Here is a 25380-nt window from a genome sequence, read left to right as displayed (position 1 = left end):
TGAGTAACTCATCCCTTACCTCTCAGCGGGCTCACATGTATAGTCTAATAGCGCGACGTCTCTAGTGGTTCTCTAAAATTCATTAAGCTTTTACTTTGGTTGCTCTGTTAGAGTTTTTAAGTGTTAGAGAGAACAAGAAGGGATCGAAACCTCGATTTCATTGTCTCCGTGCGAGAGACATTGCTCTCTCTACAGGTGTTATTTTGCAAATCCTAACGATGAGAATGTGCGAAAATGAGTTCCAAGGGAGGTGTTCAAATTTCAGGATGCTCCAACGGTTAAAGAGTATGAGAGCAAAGTTTTACTGGAATGAGTTCAGGTGTATACGCGAAAAAAAGAGAATTTTGAAAGATGAAGAAGAGAGAACGAAATTGAGAGAAATAGAGAGCTAAAACATATCATAAATGTAAAAATTGATATAATATATTTCTATTTATAGTTAAGATACTCCGAGTCTATTATTTATTTTATTTTGTTTATTTTATTATTTTACAAAAAAGAACTCTATTTTACTATTTCATTAACTAAATAACCAATTAAAACATCACTTTATTTTCTAGAACATCATTTTACTCTATTTATTTTTTAATACTATAAAACTCTTATTTTAATTAACCAAAACCCTTTTCTCTCATTTATTTAACTTCTAAAAACTCTATTAATTTTTAATTAAAGCTCTTTTTATTTATTTTACGAAAAATAAGATCTTTCACCCGCTATCATACCCAACCGCCATCTATATGTTTATAATTATTAGTAATATAATTATGCATTTATATATAATTCTATTATTATATATAATATGTAATTATTAATCATGTATTTATTTTCTTATTTTATTTTTATAATTATTTTAATATTTAAATAAATAAGATTATAATTATATTACTAATTAAATAATAAAATTAAAAATTGTACATTTCACTAAAAATATCATTTAATTCTTAAATATCTTTATGTTATTTATTACTTAATAATTTATATATATATATATATATATTATTTGAATTAAAGTATAATTATTAACTTAATCTATGATTTATTTAAATTATATCTAACAAACAAATAAAAATAAACATGAGATGAATTTCCTTGAATCTGATACAACCTGATGGAGATAAGGTTGAGTTTCATTTTTTTTACCATGTCTTTTATAAACCTGAACGTGTCCTGACATTTGCGGGGGTGGAGATCGGTATAGTCAAACTTGTCCCACCCCATTATCATCCCTATACAATCAACATGAGATTTATTACGTGGAGGCAATATAACGAGTATACATAAAAAAATGCATGGCTTAAAGATTTGGAAGGAAATCTAGGTCATTTGAAGAAACCAATTACTTCTTCGGCTTTGATCTTCTCAAAGAAAAAAAAAAAAGAAGAGACAATGACGTCATGAATGTAAATGAAACGCATGTCTGGATGAAAGACTATTATCTTCACGCCCACAAAAACTATTATATATATAATTTTGTTACTCTTGAATCCTATTGATTTCAGTTTGTTGTAGATTTTTCTTGGCTGAAAAAGTATAAATGTCTAAATCATAGGTAGTAAAAGAAAGATTTAGGGTTCACTTGATTCTTTCAATACTATGCTACTGAACATGATAAATATTTTTATTCTATGTTGGATTTGAAAAAAAGGATTAAGGGAAAAAACAAATCAAGTAGATGAAGATCAAACAAAATCCTAATTTTAACAAGGAATATGTATCCCTACTTTCATCTCTTTAATAACCAAAGAAATAGTAATTAATCATTGTAATCATTTTAAAATTTGATGTAAATTGTATTAAGAGAATTAATATTAGATATTTTAAAAAAATAAGATTAATTTACATGTGTTGTCCATTATTTATCAAATGATGTAGGAAATAAAAAAAATGTTATTTGTGTTTTTATTTTGCATTATTCTTATTATCTTGTATTTTAGTGTATATCAAACACAACCTTAGAATTATAAATGGTCCAAGAACACTGACATAATCATTTGGTAATTATTTATTTACTACTTAAACATAATTTATTACAAGAAAAAAGATTATGCTCTCATTACTACTGGCATTAACCTCATTTATCATTTTGTTCCAAAATAATACCTTCCCTTCAATTCATTCTTTTATTATTATTTTAGGTTAAAATGTATTCTTATCATTAGCATTTAATATTTTTTATTTTCTTCCATATAAAAAAATTATTTTAATCCTTACAAAATATATTTGTTTTGTTTTTTTGTCTTTGAAATACTTTAGATAATATTTTAAATAGTGAAAAAATATTACCTAAAGTGTTTTAGGAATAAAAAATAAAATAAATACATTTTACGAAGATTAAAAAAATAAAAAAATACTAAATACTAAATAAAATATATTTAAGCCATTATTTTATTTTAGCAAAATGCACGCGTATCATGAGATCACTTGTAATGCCTCTTGATAACATTGGTTACTACAGCCAAACCAAATCTAAACAAGTTTCTCTCGAGTCTCATCTAGGGTCACAAGTTACTGAATTGACATCAAGTCTTTTACTTTTTCATGACTTATTTTACTCGGAAACTTTTCCCCAGTTAGTTAATTTTTTTTTAAGCTTGATGTGATACGAAGTTGTAAGCTTTGATATTTGATCTCAAGTTCCTTCTTGGCAAATTTGGAAAAATAATATAAAAAGAAAACCAAACTCGTGTTAACATGCCAATTGGACGAAGTGCAAGTTTTTGCTAATATTAAAAATTCAGATTTTTTTTTCAAGTTGAAATCGTATGCGGCACAAAATTAAAATATTAGTCAACTTCGGTGATCTACCAACATTACTAAATGACATTCAAACTTGATATGGTTACATTTGTATGTTTGTGTATTTTATTGGATTAATTTCATCTTTTACGTATTTGCGGAGAAAACTTTCTTTGGTATCTCTGTCATTGAATTTCAAAATTTATAAAATTATTAATGTCATCCCATTCCAAATTCCAAACGACATACTAAAAAAGTAATCCTTTCGGATATTCAACAATTAACACAAATTATTTTTGATAACAGATCTTATCAAGATGATATTTGTCACCATTTTGGACCAAAAGGCTCACTTTCAAGCTATTTAAGGAGGTGTTTGGTTTATCTGTTTTCTATTTTCATTTTTATTGGAAAAAAATATAATTAGAATGTGTTTGGTTAGATTTTTGAAAATATTTTCGGTGAAAATATTTTTTTAAACGAACCAAAAACTGAAAATAATAAAATCTCGTTTTTAATTAAAACCAAGAAACTCATTTTGGATAAAATGAAAATGCGGTGGCAAGAGATGTAATTTTAAACAAATCTAAAAATACATTTTCTTTTGAAAACATATTTGTGATATTTTTATTTCTTGAAAACAGAAAACAAGAAATAAAATCAAACATATTTTCAAATTCTAATCTTTTGAAAATAAAAATAATTTTTAAAAAATAAAAACAGAAAATTAAAATGCAAACCAAACACACCTTAAATAATTCTTATACATTCAACCCTCAGGCCTGAATTTTATGATTAAGAGGAGATTTGTGTTGTACCGTCCTACATTTCTCCATCAACCCAGGATGAAGGTCTGGTTTGTGCGGGTGTGAGGTACCCATGCCATGGCTATAAATTGGTGGACATGAGGGTTGCTGCATTTTATTTGCCAAATAAAAAAATCGAGTTTGCTACCAAGGCCCATTACCCGGCTGAATCTAAAGACAAACACTCAGCATATCAGGATGGGTCGAAAAACCTTTCAAGCACCATGATATTTTTGGATCCCAATAACCAAAAAAATCACCATGATGATGTTTATTATTTTAAGTTAACAACGATATATTAAAGTTTTTTTTTACAGCAATATTAAAGTATTCCTTTAATCAATGTAGTTAGAGTTTGTATCTATGACAAGATCATTATGTATTTTAATAAATTTCAATCTTTTGAGTTGGTTGCGAGATTATTACTTAATCTGAAATTTAGTTATATTTAAAATTTCTTATCCCTCTTTAAGGACGTGTTTTGTGAAATTCAGGTTCCCTCCTACAAGCTTAGTGTGAGTTATCAAGTGAATCATATCCATTGGATAAATATTTTTTTAATAGTTTGATCATTTGTGAATTTATGTGGATTCTTTTAAATATAAAGTGTGTCCATATTGTTTAAAAATATTCACTAAATAATAAAAAATAAAGTTTAATTTATATATATTGTTAGTATGAAATATTTTTCATAGATGTCTAATAAGATTTGACTACTTTATTTTGTCATCATTTTCATTAATTAATAGAGTTTAATGTTAATAATTTATTGTATAAAATATTTTTATACTATCATTTAATTATAAATAGTTGTTGGTGTGACTTTTAAGGTAATTTTTTAAAAATTAATAAATTTATCAAACATGATGATTTATTATTAAATAACAATGTAACATTATTTTACATCATTATTGTATAACCTTTTGTTCTCATGTTAACATGATGTGAAGATGAAATAAATTTCCACTAAATGTACCTACAAAAATGTTTTACATTGAGGAGGTAATAATCATAATAATAATTTTTATATAATTTAATTAAAAAATAACAATAAATTGTAATAGAAAGTAGTTAATTAAATGTAACATTTTCTTGAATTTTAGAACACAGATTATGACAACTTTAAAACTTAATTGTTTTTAGCTTTTTATTTTTCCTTTATTGTTATCACTAACAACAATAATAATGATAATAATAGTCATTTTTGTTTGAAGCTTTTCCACAATTAACAATACTAATAATAGGATAATCAGCCATAAATAACTATAAATTAATTAAGGACACATATTTTCAAAATATGTTAAAGCTCGTATATGCTAAATGAAAATGTGTTAATTTAAGTAATTACAAAATAACGACATATAATTAACATATCTCTGAGAACAATATTCTAATTTATTTTATTATAACTTGAAACAGTTGGGTACACTTTCTCACAGCGTAACAATGTACCCACATGTGATGTTGATAAATTATGATCATATGAATATGCACTAAGCTTCAACAGCTACCTCTAAAATGTACCACCTTGAAGAATAACCAAGAAAACCTTAATTAAGGTGAGAAGTCATTTATTTAATCATTGACACTGGCCTTATCTACCCATATACACAGCCCCCCAAAGAGTTGTGACTCTTCTCGTGGTAGGGAAAAAATAAACGTAAACAAATTAAAGTTCAAGTCTTGGCTACACTGTCTGTTGACATGATTTATATTTGGGAATGTTTTGATTTGACATCAAGTAGCTAAATGGGCAACTCACAATTATTCGTACCCTCATCCTCGTTGAATTCACAACTTTTCTCTTTACAAACAACCGCACCCCCACAAGAATCTCCAGACATCATAACCAATCGATTTATTTCGTTATAATATATTGGAATATTGATGTAATCTCTCTTCAATTATTTAACATTGTTAAAAGAATGAAATTGAGTTCATGTAATGTGAATATCAGAGTTAATTACTTTGACTTAGGCCATCCCATGGAGGATGTGAGACACACCATGATTAGTAGCACTACGTTGGCCCATATTAGAGTGAATAGGTGGGGCGCTCACCCTAATGGAGGTTACTGTAATCGCATTTTGCATTGAGCTGTTCAGGTGTATGCAAATATAGTTGCTTTTATCACATTTTGCTATTGTGAGAGGAAGTTGGTGTCCCCCTCATAAATACATACATATTGACCAATCAGATATTAACCAACATTGATGAGTGAGGAAAATGATGATGCTCAATTACATGTATGGATATGGATATATAGAATTACTACTAAATGAATTTAATAGTTACATGACGACATCTTTATAGATAAGGAAAGAGGGGATTAAGATGACAAACCGGAGGCAGATGCTATGGGTATTCAGAAAGATATTAGTAAATGGAAAAAGTAATTATCTATTGGTTGGAGATGAAAATAAATATTTATCTTTAACTTTTGTGTATGAAATTATGATATTCATTTGTCCTGTCCCACACATATCATATATTAATATAATTAAAATATGTTACTTAAAGTAAATAATCTATATTATATACATATTCTTTTGCAAAAAATTAATAATTATGTTTTTCTAACTTGATGACTATCAATAATAATTCAACATAGAATAATGAATTTTAATTTAAGATGTATTTTATATTAAATTTGTTTCATATTTTATTTAAAAATACTGAGTTAGTATTTTTTTTATTTATAAATTTATGACTTTATTGACAAATTCTTTTAAGATGAATTTTCAATTGTGAATCAATATTTTGTGATATTTAATGCTTTAAATTAATAGTGAAGATTTATACCTATTTAATAACTTTTCTTTGAACGTTGAATGATTATTTTTATAATATTGATTATTTATGACTTAAGTTTGGATGAATTAATGTTATGTTTGTTTTTTTTAATAATATGGGTCAATGTTTTTAATGTTATGCTTTGATTATTTAAGAGTAAAATTTTAATTGACTTATAGTAATTTTTAATTAATATATTTTTATTGATTTATTAATTTTATTCATATATTTTTGTAGATGTGTAACGGATACAAAAATAAAGATTAAAATTATTGTCTATGATATCAATATTGATGTCTAGCTTACTAAATTTTACCCTCTATGACTTTTACGCTAGCTCTATATACGGCAACAAGATATTCTTCAATTTTCATTTTCTTTGTATTTTTGATATGCAATTTAAGTTTTCTTTCTATGGATACCATATAGATAGCTTCCTTTAATAATGCAAGATTTATTAATACAGACAATTTCGTTGTATCAATGTCAATAAAGCCTCAACAACGACAATGAGCGTTATTCGATTTGAAGACCATACAAGCTAGACCAGCTAGCCGCATAGGACCATATTTATCCCAATAACAATAAGTTGTCATTGTCATTGGTAGATGTTACTTCCTCTGATATAGTTTTGCTTCTTTCACCCTAACTCTTCAAATTGCAATGTTATACATATATAGAGAAAAAAGATAATTAGCTTCTTAATTTCTTTCATCATTGGTAGGTATATGCAGCTTTTCACCTTTTTCCTCAATTTTCTTTTTGAAAAACAACTTCACATTCAAAAAATATATTTATAAAATTAATGTCTATTATTTGAAAAACTGACTTTTCTTTCTCAGCCTAAGTTCAATGACTGAATCATACAATTTTTTATATGTGGAAAGAGATGGGGGAGGCTGTCAACCTAAGGAAAACATAGCCATTCAAAATCTGTAACAAACTCACCCTCCCAAAGAGAAGACATTGATCCAATGATGCTGCATATGTTTGAAGGTAAAAGTGGAGCCCATTGAAGAATTTCATCATATCCTGAGTACAATACGGAGAAAGGGGCAAAGTGTAAAATATCCAACATGAAAAAGAAAAGGGTGAAATGTAACATCATAGTTTTGAATTTTAAAGACGAATTTCCATAATTCCATAAGTTGTAAAGGAGGAAAAATGTTACAGTGAAAGTTTTTCTTGGTTCGGGAAATGGATATACTTTATAATATTGTTAGCATTTCACGCCATATCACTTAAAATTAGCATTTTCCTTTCCCTAAATCCAATTTCTAGAGCAATACAGTTAACAAAATATGACAACAGCAATAATTTGTCAACTTTAAAGCATTTTGTTTTATGTGTGTGTGTTTTCTTATTGTGGAACCTAATTTAATAACACACGGAACATATCTTTGCTATCGTCTGGTGCATATTGGTATTGGTTTTAATTTCAATTTCAATTCGTAGAGTTCTTGAACATCTTGCGGCCAGTGTAAACTGAAAGATGAACCGGAGAAGTTTAATGGTTTTACTTTTGATACAAAGGATAACTCAGTCGCTTACAATTATAAATATATTTTTAAGAAATAGCCTGTGCATGATTTAGACCATGAAGATAGTAGATGAACAGTATTTTTGGTCAACGAGTACATCAAGGTCTACCCCTAAAGGCATATGGTGCGCTACACTATGCAATTGAGGACGCATTTTCTATGTGAAAAAAAGTATAGAAGCTCAAGTCAAACAACAATGGAAGCGTTGTCATCATCTTTTTATCTTTTTTCTTTTCATGGATATGCAAGAGTATTGCTAGCTAATAACATTTTTTTAAGACTACCTTGTGACATAATTAACTCTAAAAAAAAAATGTCTATGGTGTTGCTTTAACGAAAGCGAGGCAGACAAAGTGCCCTCATACACTTGGCAAGTATTAGAGTTGCTTGAGGGAAAGAATAGGAAAGAATGGACTCAGCTCACCTATTCCGCATTATTGTACAGAGATTCCTTTATATTTTCTTTTTTGCTTTGGTCGAAAACCTACAAAAATTAAAGGATTATGTTTCTTATATATTTTTCTCCCCACACTTTACCATTAACATTTTTATGGAATACTATTAAGTACCACGTATTTGTGTTTGTCACTTAGTTCATCCGTATCAATATCAGTGTTAATTACTTTAAATCTTTAATCATATATATAAAATTGTATGGCCTGTACTGTATAGAGATTTCTTTTATTGAAAAGTGCTGGTATCAATATCAGTATTAATTACTTTAAATCTTTAATCATACATATAAAATTGTATAACCTGTACTCCATAGAGATTTCTTTTATTGAAAAATGTTGGTTTACATTAATTTTGTGTAACATTTTATACGAAAGAGAGAGATAAAAAGGAATAAAAAGAAATATGTAGTACAATAACATGATGTAATTAAAAACAGACAAAAAAAATTGAACGTGCTGTAAACAATTATAATTTAAATTGTATAATTCTTTATTATTTGGCATGTGGTGATTGTTATGAAGCAGATAATCCTGTATAACTGCGTTAAATACAAAGCACCCATTTCTATTATAGTACTATTAAGTTTATTTAGATTATTTCTCCTGTCAATCTACAAAGTCCCTAGATATGATTAAATATTTCCTGTCCTAATCAAATTATTGAGGAATAGTCTAATATGTGAATGCATATGTTGAACATCACACACTGAAAAAAAAACACATAACTGCACGGTTCTATATATATGTACTCAAATATAACAGAAGAATTGATAAAAATAAATTTAAAAGAAATTCATCTCATCTTAAGGGAAGAAAATAGTGGTAAAAAAAAATTCACCTTTAGAGGCAATTTTTTCTTTTATAATTTGCACTGCTGTAAATAGAAAGGAAAACGGTAAAATGTACATCCCATTTTTCAGGTTATATAAATAGAAAAAATATATATATAATTCAATGAAAAATAATAAGATAATAGAAAAAAGTAAAAATAAAATAAAAAAGAAACTGTTGTACGAGTAATACTAGTTGATATACTCCACTTCACATTCATAAGTACCAATACCAACAATTCTGTTTAGTGTTTATCATGATTTTGGAGACACGCTATGGACATACATTAAACCCACAATACCGTCACCCTTACCCCACTATACTTCAATGAATATCAATCAATAAAAGGACCCCGATGAAAAGGTTATTCTAGACCTCACGACAACTAATAAAGCAGTCTAGTATAAATAAGAAGAAAGTATATTTCATTACCAAAATATTATTCATACCACATTGGCACATTTACACTCACAAGAAAAAAAAAATAAAGAATGTATTAAAATGAATAAAAGAAAAAATTAAAAAAAAATGTTTCACCTATATTTATTTATTTTTATAATGAAACTGCAGTACTTATAAAATCTAGAGCATAATACTAAAACCGTTTCAGACGCAGGGCAGGGACGAGTAACTTATGTAAAATGTTTTGTTTGGAAGGAAAGTTGAAACAATGAAACCAAGCCAAAACCATGATTCTATTTCTAGGGGCTGTTTGAGCATTTCCAGGGGCCGTTTTATCCCGGAAATTGAGAATGGGATGTCGTAAACAGAAACAGAAAAAACACCAAAAAAAGAGAATAATGAATAAATAGAAGGAACTAAACTGAAGCTTATTAGGCGAGTGGCACGAGGAACAAACAGTGCAGCCACTGCATTGATTGAATCACAGCTTCTTCTCGCCGCATCAGACACATCACACATAAATAAAACCACTTTCCCACACTCTCTTGTACACGTTACCTTCTCCTTAACTCGACACCACAACATCTACCACCTCTCCACGTCTTAAAATCAATCAGAAAAACTACTCTGAGTGTTAAATTCTCTCTGTCCCCCATTTTTTTCTTTCTGTTTTCTCCCCTCGGTTTTTGTTCCAGGTTTACAAATCTCATCTAGTAAAAAGGAAGAAAACATAAACCAAAAAAAAAAAAACAAAATTGTGATTTGTGAAACAGCAAGGGCTCAATTCCACCTCAAAGAATTTACATTCCCGGAATAATGTACAGACGAGAACTGAAAGAGAAGAAGAAAAGAAAAAAGAAAAGAGAATTCCCATATCACCACCAATTGTTGAACATGCAACCTAGAGAGACACCCGGGTGTCACGAGCTTTGCTTTTTCACGAAAGCAACCTGGCTACAAAACAAAACCCCCCAACAGGTGGCCATGTTTGGCCCGATCAAGGGTTCTAATCCGACGAGGAGTGTGCGGTTTCGGTGGTCCCAGTCCCAGCCTGTGCCATTTCAAGCGATTTTCGGTTCTCCTCGCAGGTGCACGTGCTGGTGTTGTCGCCGAAGGAAGAGGACCTGCTAGTGCTGCAACTCGAAACACTCGGAGTTGCTAAGAATGTTGGCTTCTCTTGCCCGGCCATGATCACCAAGATCTTCTCCTCGTATGGTTTCGCAGGTTTCTGGTCCTGCTCCGTTTCGCCAGCTTCTAGGTCCCGTTCTGTTTCCCCGTTCCCTTCGAGGTACCCTGAGAGCTTCCAGTAGGAACATGCAAGGATCAATAGAGCGAAGGCTATGAGACCCAACATCGCCGCTAACCCTCCGAACAAGTACGGAACCGGGGAATGCCACGGAGAGTGTGGTTGCTGCGGAGAAACCGGGGCTCTGTCGCTCATGTTCATGTTCATGGGTTCTCTGTATGCAGCCATGTTGCTTTGTGAAAAACAGAGGAGAATTATTGAGAGAAGGAATTGTAAAGAAAGATTAATTGGGTTGGGAGGTGGATGGTGGGGTGGAAAGGTATTTATAGAGAGGTTTTGATTATGGGGAGATAGGTGATTAGTGTCGTCATTTTTCTTGAGTAGGAAGAAGCTGTGGGACCCACCCCCCTCCTCTCTGTGGGCTCTACCTTTTATGAGTTTCCCCGTAGAGGATAGGATTATCATCGCGCACTCAGGGGTGAACTGGTCATGTCAATTTCACAATAGGAGAGAATATGATCCTCTTGCATGTTTCGCAACAAACAAACACAAAAATAAAGAAATCAAATGCTGCTACATGGATATTCATTATTCTCTCATTATAAAATATGAATTTTAATATATGTAATAATGAAGAGAGATAAAAAAAAATTTACCCAAAAGGCTGCAAGAATTAATAATATAGTATTTTTTTAATTCTTTAAATGAGTTATTAATACTTTGTATCGGTTACAGATTATAAGATCGAGAATTACAGTGGCGAATTTCCTCTTCTGATCGAATTTATATGATGAAAAAGTTGTTAAAGGACATGTAACTGTGTGACCTCATTCTAATTCTAAATAATGTACAAATGCATGCATGTTTCACGAGATTGGGTTATTGTAATCTGATAAAAGTTTATACATGATCTTTAGATAAACATAAAGCAAAATGCCTCAAATTAGGCTTTAGATGTCTTACTTTCGTTTGAGCGCATATCGGAATTGTAAATTCAATTTGGATATGGAGATTCCGACTTGGGAACCTTGTGATTTGCTCCTTGGCAATTAAGAATTTAACGTGGAATAATGATATCTAAAAAGGGATTCCCATACTTAATTGTTTGGGATTAGGATGTTTTATCCATGTATTTCAAAATTCTAATTGAACCATTTAATTGGGATGCGGCCTAGGGTGCCGTACCCTACAACATATACTATACTTATATTATTTTCTGAAAAATGTAATGCAACATAGGACCATGTGACATCATATGGATTAAGATAGGGCTCCAATATGGATTTATGGTAAGGTTGTTGATGTGTAGAGCACCTGATGAGTATGGGATAAATCGTATGTGCTCTACTCTACTCTACTCTAGTGAGAGGAGATTCTGTTTCAGCCGTTCGATTAATAAAGAAGAACTGAAGAAGATTCATTTTGTACTTAAATAAACGCCATCCGTCCCGAAACGGCTGGGCGCATGCATGCCGTGACGGGAGTGCCCACGGTGTACTCCTTCCTCACGGAATCTTTCGTTCCCCATTTTTTATTTTTTTATTTTTATTTTATTTCTCATAGCTTGGTGTGTGAGTAAATCTGTGTATCAATGTATCATTAATAAATTAAGTGGGTCGAAAGGTGGTAACGGTTTCATTTTTTCAAAAAGCTGCTGACTTAAAAACAAAAACAAATATAAAAAGGAGGGTCCCCTCATCAATACTCCAATATAGCTATACTCTTTTTTAAAAAAAAATATTAATCATACATTCAAATGTATCCTTGGTTGAAACTTAAAAAAAGTAAATGGGAACTTGGATTAAAAAACATAAATTTCTTTGAGTGATAAAATAACTTATCATATTTTAAATTTTAATTTTAATTTTTTTTCTTTAATTTGTAATTTTGAGATAAACCACTTTGAAAGTTATCTATCCTATTGAAATTAATTTAAAAGTGTATTTGTGTGATAATGAAGACAACAATAGTAATGACATGATAGTAGAAATAATGTTAGGACATTGCTAGTACAATTAGTGATAGTAGTGATGATGATGATAGTGTTAATAATAACGATGACAATGTTAACGTTAATGCCAATAATAATGTCAATGATAATCATAATAATGTTGATAGTGATAACATAAGAAGATGTATTATTGTTAAAGGTAGCTAGAATATGTATTTTAAAATTAAAAATTATATTCACAATTTGTTTTTTGAAAATGTATGTAATTTTTTTAAAATAGAGCTAAAACCAATTTCAGCTCCACTTTAGCTAAATGTATTTTATTTTGAAAATTATATCTAAAACTAAAAAAAAAACAGGAAATCACTACAAACAAACACTTAAAGGGTATTTGATACAAGGAAAGTTTTTTTCTTATGTAAGAATCATATTCTTCATGAATATGAATCATAGGAATGACAAAAATAAATATTCTTATAAATGTTTATGTAAAGTTGTCCGGGGATAAAAAAATTAACATGTATTTTTATATAAAAAATTGCTTGTCATATCAAATGATCTAATAAGAATAATATGATATTTTTACTATAATAATATTTTTAACTAAAAAATGTTAAGAATTTTATAATTCCTAATTAATTAATATGGGCTATATATTATATTATAAGATTTATATTAGTTATTTATAATGGGATCTAATTCAATGAGCCGATTAGACGGTCAATAGAAAATTAATATAGGCTTAATGAGCGAACAGTTTAGTCCATTAAGAAATAATGAGAACCCTAATAGGTTAAAACCTAAGGTATGTTTATGGTCCCTAAGACACCAAATCAAGAAACAATTCTTCCTCTCCCCATGAAGAGAAAATGAAAGTCTCATAAGGAAGAAGATGATTTGGTTGAGGAAGGTCATTAAACCAATTGTTCATGACTGCTGCAAGATTTCGCTGCGTATTGATTAAATTCTATGGATCCAAGTATTCCTTAAAACCTCTTGATAATCTGACGTAATATGTTTTGATATTCATTTGGTATTTCATAAGGTTTATTAAAAAATTTCCAAAAAAAAAGTTAGATTCCACCTCCCAATGAAAATAATTTTGTATTGGAAACGCATTGAAAAACCAATTTTGTTATATTTTAAAAAATATATTACATGCTTTCAAAAAAAATATTTAAACTTTTTAATTTTTTTTAAAAAGAAGTATTAATATTTCCAATCAACCTTTATTTTGTAGTTGCATATTTTTTAATAATTAAATTTATTTAACAATTTTTAATTCTTATATAATTAGCTTAAATTACAGATAAATTCAACTAATGTAGTCTTTCATATTCATAATTAACTATGAGTAATTGAATTGATAACAAGAGATTCAGACAGGGAAGACGGAAGTAGTTGTTTGTTGCTGATGTGTATGCAGTCTCCCCACGTAGTTTCTTGTTCCTCTTCCCATTCTGTCTGAATTAATGAGCCTTCTGTTTTTTCGGCTATACTTATTGTATACGCATGAATGCTGATCAGCTTTCAGTTAACAACCTAACAAATGACATGACTAGATGACCTATATATATATATATACATAATGGAACCAACTAGAATTAATGCATATTTCACAACCGTAACCAAGAGAGATGCTCATGTAATAATAATGCATTTCAAATAATGCAAAAAATAATGACTCGGATCATGAAAGATCTTTCACAAGGAGTGCCACACGCCCTAAATTGGTTGGTGACATGGACCTCTTGTTTTGGAGGGACATATAGATAAAAAAAAATATAAAAAATTGGAACAATATTGAATCGCCCTCCACCCCGTTCCTCCACTATATATGATTTGCCTGCCACACATTTTGCACTAGGTTTCCCATTCATTATGCACACCTTTAAACTTATGTTTGTCTTGTGATTTGTGGATCATATATACCTATAGCATGATCAAATTTCAAACCAATTCTTGGTAGCTTAATGATCATCTATCCATCTTCGTCACATGCTTGTAACTTGCATTATTTTCCAAAAGCTAGTGCCTAAAGGATATATATATATATAAAAGAGAATAACGATAGTAAAGCTGAAGAATGCAAATTTCAAACCTTATCATTTGTCTTAACAGGAAAGGCAGTAAAAAAACTAACAAAAAGTAGTCATTGAAACAGCTGAGGTGAGGTGTAAGGTATATTTGGGCCCCATTTCAAGAGTCCTCAATCGTCACCTTCCACCACCCAACGTACACGCCAAGGACAACATTGAACAGGGATACTACGATATTCTTTTCCCATATACGACACTTCCTCTAAACACATATTCAATTCTATGTTATTTTATGTATAAGTTCCACATTCCCCCTTTATTTCTGTTTAATCTTCACTTACTCACCTCCCACTAAGATTATTCTAGCTAAGTCACTACCAATAAGATAACAACAAGCCAAATAAACAAATTAATGCGCTGAGCTGAGAATGGATTTGACGTATAAATCCAAACCAAATCCCACTAATTACATTTATTAAATCATGATTAAGTGAACTACACGTATGTCACTTTCTTAGAATGGTTCATATTGTCTTTTTTAGTATATTTTTACAAGAGTTTTCATGTAATATTTTTTTACAACAACTTTTATAACATTATCTCCTTAGTTCTTTTTTTTTTTTTTTATCTCTATCACATTAATTGTTATATTGCACGTTTTATTTACTTTTTAGTTTTCTTTATCGTTTATTTCACTGTACAAAAGACTATATAAATACAATTTCTCTTTTATTATCAGTAATTAAAAAACCCACTACCTAAAGTAAGCGTCGAAATAAAAATTCTACCAAGACAACACATAAAAAAGTGAAATTTTATCTCGCTAATCGATTGACTTTGAAACAGTTGGATATATATATCTTCCCTTCTAACTTTCATGATTAGTTTATGACGTACGGTCTTAAAACCTGTGGATGGATAAGATGGATTAATTATATTAGAGAATCAAATGATCAAATATTCATTGATATTTTATTGGAACAATAAAAAATTTGCCCATTTATAAATTTATATTTTTTTTAATCTTAAATGTATATATATCTATACAGATGACGTGTATCATGAGAATATGAGAATAATATAATTAATTTCAACGGTTAGATTAAAATAAAATATTAAAATTAAAATATTTTAAATTTAAATTAAAAATTTAATAATAAAATTATAAGATTTATTAAAAAAATTAAATATCTTAAAGATTTAATTTACGTTAAGATCTCACAACAAGTATCATCATTAAAATCATTATCACCTTTATCTTAATAACCACCACCATGATTATTACCATTATTATAGTCTATTATTTTTAATATCACTTTTCTCCCTCTTAATGACACAATGTATTTTTATCATTAAGAATTTCTAAAAAAATTAAATCATTAATTACTTTTAATATTTATTACATTAATTTTAACCTAATTTTTCATAGTTAATTAATTTAAATTTGTTATATTAAGTTTTTCTTTATCTGAAATTTCAACTACTTATATTATTAAATTTTTAAAATTTATAAAAATATGATCTTTGTTTTCTAAATTTAACTATATATTTATATTTTTCTTATACATTTAAGTTATGATGCAGATTCCTCTTTTAATTTTAATTTTTTATTTATATATTTTTAATAAAAAATTTACTCAAGTAAAAATAAATAAATAAATTTCTATTATTTTTTCCATTTATAGTTGAGACTTAAATCCAAAGTTTTTCTTTGGAAAAAGATTTTGTCACTTAAATTAATAGAACGTTAGTCTTTTTAAACTCATTTTACATGGGACCATACAAAATCAGAAGTTTTAATTACTTCTCCTCTTCTTCTTTTTTACTTATTATAAGTAGTAGAAGTTATACAATCAGGCCAGTTATATATTACTAGTATACTACATTTAGTTTAAGGCTTATTTGTATGATAAATATACAGAATAAAAAAATCAATATAATAGTGGCTAAATTTAATGACAAAAGTTACTTTTTCATCACTAATATAGAGTTGATAAAATTTTAGTGACAAACGTTTTTTAAAAATTACATATAAATTATTTTGTTATTAATTTTAAATATTTTTAAAGCAATATTTTATTGAGGGGTATCAAATAGACCTATTAATATTTTTTCATAAGCCTATTAATATATCCTTTAAATTTCATTAAAAGTTCAAATAATTTGGATTGGTTCCTCTCTATTCCTTAAAATCAAATGACCTTTGAACACCCATATTAATGAAAAATAGGTGTCAACTTTTTAATAATTTTATGAAAAATTTAAATTTTAAAAATATTTTCGATCAATTTTAATTTATTAAGTATTAATTAGATATAAATTGAAATTTACACAAATGGGTTGGATCATGCATAAATAGATTATTTTGTTACCCTTGATTTTATTTTTTTTATTACTTTTATTTATACACTTTAACATCTTTATATTTTGGTTTGGTGTGACCAGTTTGGTTATGAAAGGATTAATTTTAATAATTAATAGTTATAATTTCAATCTCAATAATTAATCTGTTTTCTTACAAAATATAATTAATTTGTTTAAAATTTTAATATGTGAAACACATTCCTCTTATACTTTTTATTTTAACAAAATTAATTTTTAATGCTATTAATATAAAAAAATAGTTTATATATTTTTTTATCATTTATATTTGAATATATTTGTCACTTTATTTAATTAATAAATTTGACATTTCATGCAGTTGTTGACTTGTAGATATCAAAATTAATTAAGTAACAGTGTAAGAAAGTTTTCTGCTAACATTCCATGAAACTTAAACTCTTTTAATTCGTTTATACTTTTAATTAATATGTTATGCATTATCATAATAATTTTAAAGAACTCACGTGGATATTAATATTTAATGAGCTGGTTAATTATAAATTGATTATTATGCTTCTATAAATATTGGCTCAATAGTATCAACCAAGCCTTTACGCAAGTGGAAAATGACGGGAGGGCAAAGTTGGTGGCTTGTAGTTTCAGTACTTTATCCAAAACTTTTAATTTAATGCAAACTTCAAACACCAAAAGATCGAATTAGTTGTGTTTAAATAGATAAGGGAGTATAAGACGTGCAAAGGTTCAAATCTGAAATGATCAAGCCAAATTTCATCAATTGGAATGGACTTGTGGACAATCATAGCAAGGTCTTAAATACTATGAACGAAAAGATAAAGGAGTCAAAGTTTACTCAAAAAGCTTGAAAGGAGCTTAACGATGGAAATGACAATGATACCTATGCTTTACAGCTTTCCGCTTCTTTGGTGAGGATGAGATCGAGCGACGTCGTTTTTTCTAGTTAGTTTTACTTTGCCATCAACATTCAGAGCCTATAGGCTATAGCCCTACATTTCCATCTCTAGCTATTTCAAAAAATATAGGATAAACTCGCGTGGCAAACCTGTCAATTTTCAAAAAATAAAAATAAAATTGGGTATCATTGTAACGCAAACATCATATACTTTTCAATTAGTCATACTTCTTTTCATCAAAATAAAAATAAATAATGAAAACAAACAGAGCTTGTAAAGAGACTGATTGCTCCAAATAAAACCTCCCTGATAATGAATCCAGTAGTTGCATATATATTACTGGATTATTCTATGTAAAGTGGGATTACACCCAAACCTTGATGCCTTCATGTCAGTCATCTTTCCTTTGATTTCAACCAATTGTTAATTAATATAGCCTGAGGTGTCCAAATCCACAGGTTAAACAAAGGGATTAGGCCATAATTTCAACTTTTTATTTATTATATACGTTAATTAGTTGACGGTTCTTTTTATGATACATAATAAAATAAACAATGGATAAGGAATTTTAGTGGAAGCACTGGGGCGCTTAGGCACGGGCCATACTTATGTGACATTATATATAAATTAATTCATCCAAATCAGAGGGCATAAGTGTCGCAAGCCTAACTAATAAAGTTGTAGATACCTACTGAAATGAATGGGAAAATGTTGAAATCTATTGCCACAACATAAAACGCAAACAAAATGGAATCAAGTGAAGAGTACTTGTTCCCTTCTCGGAGGAAAATGTTCACTTTTGGCCGTTCCCCTAATCTCATAGTTTTGTTGTTTTAGCTTTGCTAAGCTTTTGTTTAATCTTAACGAAGATGTTCTAAGTTAAACACGTAGGATTTGATTATCACTTTGGCTAGATACTATATAAAAGAAAATGCGCACACCCACCTATTATATTAGATGAATAAAGTGGTATACAATGTATATATATGCACGAAGAAACTAATTAAACATATGTGTGTGCTCATCAGAATACATAAAATTAAATTCTAAAAGGAACCACACAAAAAAGTTACATGCTTAATTATTGATGTTCTTTGTCGTGAGCTGCTTTAGAAAGGATGTCTCTTGAAAATATTATAGCTGCCTAATTAATTAGTACATTAAATCTGACCCGTAACTGTATTAAGGGGAAAATCTAATCCGTACATATGCCGTGCACATAGTCGCAGATCATAATCATAATAATCACATTTATTATATTGGTAGTGAATGCCACTCGTTTAGTCCTTTATATGCATATTTAATTCTCCAAAAAAAAGTTCCTCCAAAACTACAGCATATTTAGAGATTTTGAAAAAGAGTTGTTATTTGGAGAACACAATACAAAGAAAGTTGTAAAGTGTTTAATCCTTTTCAATTTCTTCAATGATTGTCGGTCTTTAGTTTTTATTTTGATTCTTTAAGCCTAAGTTCCAGCAAAATCATTTTAAATTATTTTAGATGAAATTATATCTACAACAAAAAGAAGTATCCCTGAATTATTATATACGTAGAGCACACTATTAAGAAGAAAAAACCACTTGAATTTAAGGATTTATTTTATATTTAACTGAATATGCAAATATTTTTCAATAAAGTTAAGAAGAAAAAGTCCTTTTTTTTCAGTCAAATTCGAGTTTTTTCATTGTTTATATATATATATATATATATATATATATATATATATATATATATATTATTTCTTTGTCATATATGATGTGATGACACATTCAATTAAACTTGTAGAATTGAACTATGAGACAAGACGACAAAAAAAAAATGAAAGGTGCAAAACCACCAAATTAAAGACCTCAAAAAGAGAAAGAAAATCACTCAATAAGACCGCTTTTAAAAAGGATAATAAAAGCAAATAGTTATTTGTTTTGTTTGAACAATGAGCGAAGTAAAAGTTGATTAGGTGCAGTGGTCATGTTGGGGTTTGGCTTGTTTTGAAGAACAGCAACTTAACTTGGAGGGAGAAGTAAGGAAGTTGTTGATACTGATCCCCACTAATAAATGCCGATATTAAAATTGGAGGATGTCACTGCCATGTTCCCACCAAGTCACTAATCCTCCTCCCCCCTCCCCCTCTCTCACTCTACTCATGAATCCCACCATCATCTGAATCAATGTGTTGAGTAATACTGCATAAGATGCTGGCATGTTGTAAAATCTAAATAATGCGTAAATTTCAAATACATCCTTAAATAAATTGCTGAGGACTTCGTTAGTTCTCGAGAATATATATATATATATATATATATATATATATATATATATATATATATATATATATATATATGAGAAATAATTAACTTAAGTAATTCTTTATTATTTTTTTTAAATTTAATGATTATATTAAGTATATGATCATTATTATTAAATTTTTAAAAAAATAAATGATTAAGATGAAGATAAATTTAATCACTCATATATATATATATATATATATATATATATATATATATATATTAAAAACAAAATATGAGTATATGACACCATCACTATGAGTATAAATAAGGAATGGAAAAGATGAAAGCAATACTGACTATAAAAAAAAAGCAGATAATGACCCGGGAAGAAAGGGAGTGCCATGACATTGTGAAGCAAAGGGATCAACATCATGACTTTCTGTATTAATTACAACTTTTTATTTGAATATTACATAATAATCCAATAATCTTGTAAAAAATACTAATCCAATATGTGCCAAAAAAATATACTAGTATATAATATATAATATGTATATAAAGTGTAATAATGTAAAAATACGTAGAAAATAATGTGCAAAAGTATTTTGTCTTCAACTTTTGCAATCTTTAAGCTGCTGGCAATATAAACATGGTTTCTTGATGCCGGAACCGCAATCACTGTCGATCCTTAACTTAGATGGCAAAGAGATCAAGCTATGCAGAGTGTTGCGGTTCGTATTCCGTGTAGACCGGTCTATCATCAATAGGAGCAAACACCACAAAATTATTTGACTTTTCAATTATATAGACCAATTTTTTTTTTTTTGAGAGTATATAGACCAATTTATTAAAGCAGAAAAGAATGGATTTAAAAAAAACTTAAAAAGGAAAAAAAAAACAACTAATATCTTCTGCTTGCCGCACTATTATTTTAGCAGCCAACTTAAATAAAAAGTACTAACGACATTTTTAAGATGGAAGAGTTGTTCTGCTGTCACGTTTTATTAGAAACTTTATTGACTTTATTGACTATCACAGTAAAAGCAGGCGTAGAATTCAATGATTGATTAATTGCATATAGTAGAACATAGAAACATAGAAACATTGAAAGCCGTACACTTCAAGCTAGTATTTGGATTATGTCTTGTCAATCAGTAATATGACAAATAAAAAATACATAAAAATAAACTAATAAAGTCAATATATAATGATGATTGATGAGTCTAATTACAATTATGTCTTTCTCTCTCTCGTAATTTGATTGATCTAACATGAAAAAGGTTCCTCATTCCACTTCAAGTATTGATATTCTGTGATTTCGGGTACTGGTATTGATCTAGTTAAATTTTAATCATTATCCCTCTTAAGAGTGTTAATTTGTCTGATTTTATTGGTATATATATAGGCTTTTTTGGCCATAATGGACAAATGAGAACTCAAGAACTATATGTCTTAAACTTCAAAAAAAAAAAGTTAATTGCAGTATACTTTTATCTTGGGTTGTTTAAACTACATTACTTTATTTATCTGTTCTTTCAAAAATAACATTGATCAAGCTAAGTTTTTTTTAAAACCAATGTTAAATAAAAATTATTAAGATTCTCTAAAGCGCAGTGTGTACTTTAATTTAAAAATAAAGTCCGACATCAAGGATCACTTAAAAATTAACTGTTTGAATTTAATGAAATACAAACATAAAAATCAAATAAATAATTATGAATTTTAAAATTTAATTGTCAATTTAAATTTTGATAAAAATACAAAGTTACAGATAATAAATTTGTTAAAATGCATGTTTCCTTAATTATTACAATTTATTATTACTAGTTACTACATGACATTTATTCTCAATTTCGCATAAATAAAGCTTTGATACAATTTGAAACAAACATTTCTTTAAAATAAAAGTTAATTACTAGGGATGTATTAGCCATTAGGAATACTAAATAGGTTGACAAGGTGGCAGTAACTGGGTGATACAGTTCCAAATTTTATCTTCTTTTTTCTCCTATTACAATTTGCTAACTCAAGTTGAAGTGTCACTTTAGTGGCGTTAAGCGATCTGTAACTGTTCTTTGCTTTCAAGTCTTAATCCTAGCGTGTCTAAGAAAATTTAGCCGCTTCATTCAACAAATACGAGGTTGCTTCTTCACAGTGCACAGCTTCACCAGTGACGTCCTCGTTGATCCAAAACTTAATTCCTTGTCTTCGGGAATCAAGCCGAATTGGAGAATATCGTTGAAAGAGAACCAAACCCAGCATGATTAGGACAAGAATTAGAATAAATTTAAGAGAAATATTTCGTGTAATTTTGCAATCATCCAAAAATTAATTCAACAATATTGTATTTGTCATTTAACCATACGTATGATTATGTGGTGTTAAAAAGTTCTAATTTTAGTAAAATAGTGGAATATTATTAGTATATATATAATATAAGTAAGAATCTCTCTGTGTTCAGGTAAATTTTGATGTGATGCAAATTTCCTATCAATTGAACATATGGTAGTTTCGGTTGAGCTCACCTCATAGAGAGGCTGAAACAAGGCAGTTATTTACAAATGAGTAATAATTGATAGGTTTAAAAATATTTTTTTCTCTTTATTTTAAAATAATTTATTTTAGTCTTCTAATTTAGAAATAGTTTGCTTTTGATTCATATTTTGTATTTCTTTTTCGTACATTTTGTAATTTTTTTCTTTTTGTGGCTGATAAAGACCAAAAGTATATTATTTTCAACTTAGAAAACTAAAGGTCTTAGTGTAATTGCAAGTTTTTTATTTTTATTTTCAAATATAATTTTTAAAATAAAATGTGTTTGAAAAAAATGAAGTTAAAATAGATTTTAAATCATTTTTGAAATACTTTTATACTCATCTTTAAAATTAAGAAAATAGATTTTGTGAATTTGGTTTAGTGTTAAAAAACACCGCTATCATCACTACCATCAATGTCACTATTACCGTCATCACTACTAATATCACCTCTTTCATCACCACCACCATTTACACAGTAACTATCACCGTCATTGTCACTACCATCAATACCACATTTGTCATCGCCACCACAATCATTATCACGCTCGTGATATTATTATTATCATCAGTATTATCATCATTGTCATCACCAATATCTTCATTAGTGGTTGTCACTCCTATTATCGCTACCACCCACGTGCGTCACCATCACCACCGACATCACCAATATTACCACTTCCATCACCGTCATTGTCACCACCACTATTGTATCACCAAGACAAAAAATCACTTTAAGATTTGAGAAATTAAAAGCAAACTTAATCCAAATTTAAAGAATAAAAATTTATTTAAATCTAATTGATAAATATCTCTTCATTTTAAATATTTAATTAATGTTTTATATTTTTTTATCACATGACTTATTATTATGTCATATGAAGGTGTCACTAATTATTTTTGTTAACCAATAGCATTGACAGGGTCCTAGTCCACCACTATGACTAAACAATGTTCTCCAACATGCTTGCCTGGCTTGTTTGTGTGCCCAAAATTTGCAACCCAAAATATCCAAATCAGTTTCACAACGTAAAATAACTCTTATTACTAGCCTATTAAATTGGTTGTAAAGAACATTGGGCAATCAAAACTCAAAAGAATAATATAATAACATAATTATAAGCTGAGTCTGAAGAGCACTAATGGTCTGTTGGTGGCATCCTGGCCCCGTCTATGATTCCAAATTTGACGAGAGGTAATGAGCGTGTCGGCATTGACACATAAGGTCTGTCCTCTACTTCTTCTTTTTTCTTACTTGCAATGGCACACGAATCTAATAATGTTATGCATCATGACATTAACTTCATATATGTTCCACTTGCACCATTTCTTGCTATTACTTTTCAGACTCCAATTAGTTGCCTTGGCTAATCCAAATCTAGAAGCAACGGCAAGTTGGATTGCCTGAGTTTTTTCACAAAGAATAAGATACTAGACTAGTCTGGAGTTTTTTTTTTTTTTTTATAATAGTCACACTAAAGTTTGAATCTATGTCTTCGTATATTTTATCTTAACCCCACCATAACCTGCCACTAGGCCAATCCTAGTGGGTTTAACGATATATGAGTGTGGCGTGTAAAAATTTTTGAGGGTTTCCTAGATTATCAATTATAGAAAACCAACAGGATCTTGAGATTTATGGTTCTCACAAAACAATCAATAAAGAATAATAGATAATTATGTGTACCTTTCTCCATAGGATCTTCTCTGGTGCACTTGAAAATGAGAGAAATAGGATTTCACTTCCTTTGGCCTTTCTTTTCTGTCTCTCTCCGTTCGTGATGGCTATGGGTGAGAAAAGAGCACTTTCTGGTCAGGAAGGGGACCTTATTTCACATTAATGGGTATTAAGCCCCTTTTATAACCACTACTCCCATCAAGTAGCAGTTAATCTAGAAACTTCTCCTATTAAGCCCAATTACAATTTAGCCCTTAATTGTTAATTATTTATTTATTAGTCCCTACTAAGTCATATGCCTCTCACATGAGACATTAATTCTAACATTCTCCCACTTGGCTCATGTGACATTAATAAACATTATGGACTAAATAAATAAATAGATTAACTAACATAATGCGCATTAAAAATTGACTAAATTGTTTTACACATTGGGTACATCATAATTTCATGATTAAGAATAGGAACCAATTCGAGTCATGGCGGTTGTACATCATCTAATCGACATAGTCCCTTCCATGTACTACAAATTAGTCTTCTCCTTAATATGACCATTAGTTAGGAGTACATAATTGGTCCAACATAATGTCTTCATTCAAGACAAAACCTGTTAACATTACTTTAACACAAACATGCATGCAAACATAGAGAACAGGTAATCAGAAACATATCATAATTGAGCTCAGAGTGTCAGCAAAATTACATAAGGTAAATTACACTTAATGATCATCAATAACAATAATGCCCATACTTTCAACATGTTCTATAAATGTCTTGGGCGGTAATCCCTTTGTCAAAGGGTCAGCTATCATAAGCTTTGTGTTAATATGTTCTATTGACACTCTTTGTTTTTGAACTTCTTCTTTCACGGCAAAGTACT

At 28.9% G+C, this 25380-nt stretch overlaps 1 protein-coding gene across 1 annotated transcript; it reads right to left on the bottom strand.

The window, feature by feature from the left end:
• Positions 1 to 9970: 9970 nt before the first annotated feature.
• LOC114382784 (protein GLUTAMINE DUMPER 3-like) lies at positions 9971 to 11124 on the bottom strand. The gene has a single exon (XM_028342398.1). It carries the CDS (start codon positions 11039 to 11041, stop codon positions 10574 to 10576), a length of 468 nt encoding a protein of 155 aa, XP_028198199.1. The 5' UTR covers positions 11042 to 11124; the 3' UTR covers positions 9971 to 10573.
• Positions 11125 to 25380: the final 14256 nt, after the last annotated feature.

This window comes from Glycine soja, chromosome 13 (assembly GCF_004193775.1).
Source record: "Glycine soja cultivar W05 chromosome 13, ASM419377v2, whole genome shotgun sequence".
Taxonomy (NCBI): Eukaryota; Viridiplantae; Streptophyta; class Magnoliopsida; order Fabales; family Fabaceae; genus Glycine; species Glycine soja.
The sequence above is the reverse complement of the archived record's forward strand: the minus strand, read 5'-3'. Positions and strand labels throughout refer to the sequence as shown.

Coding starts and splice junctions, on each gene's coding strand:
- LOC114382784 (XM_028342398.1), bottom strand. CDS start 11,041: ATGGCTGCATACAGAGAACCCATGAACATGAACATGAGCGACAGAGCC.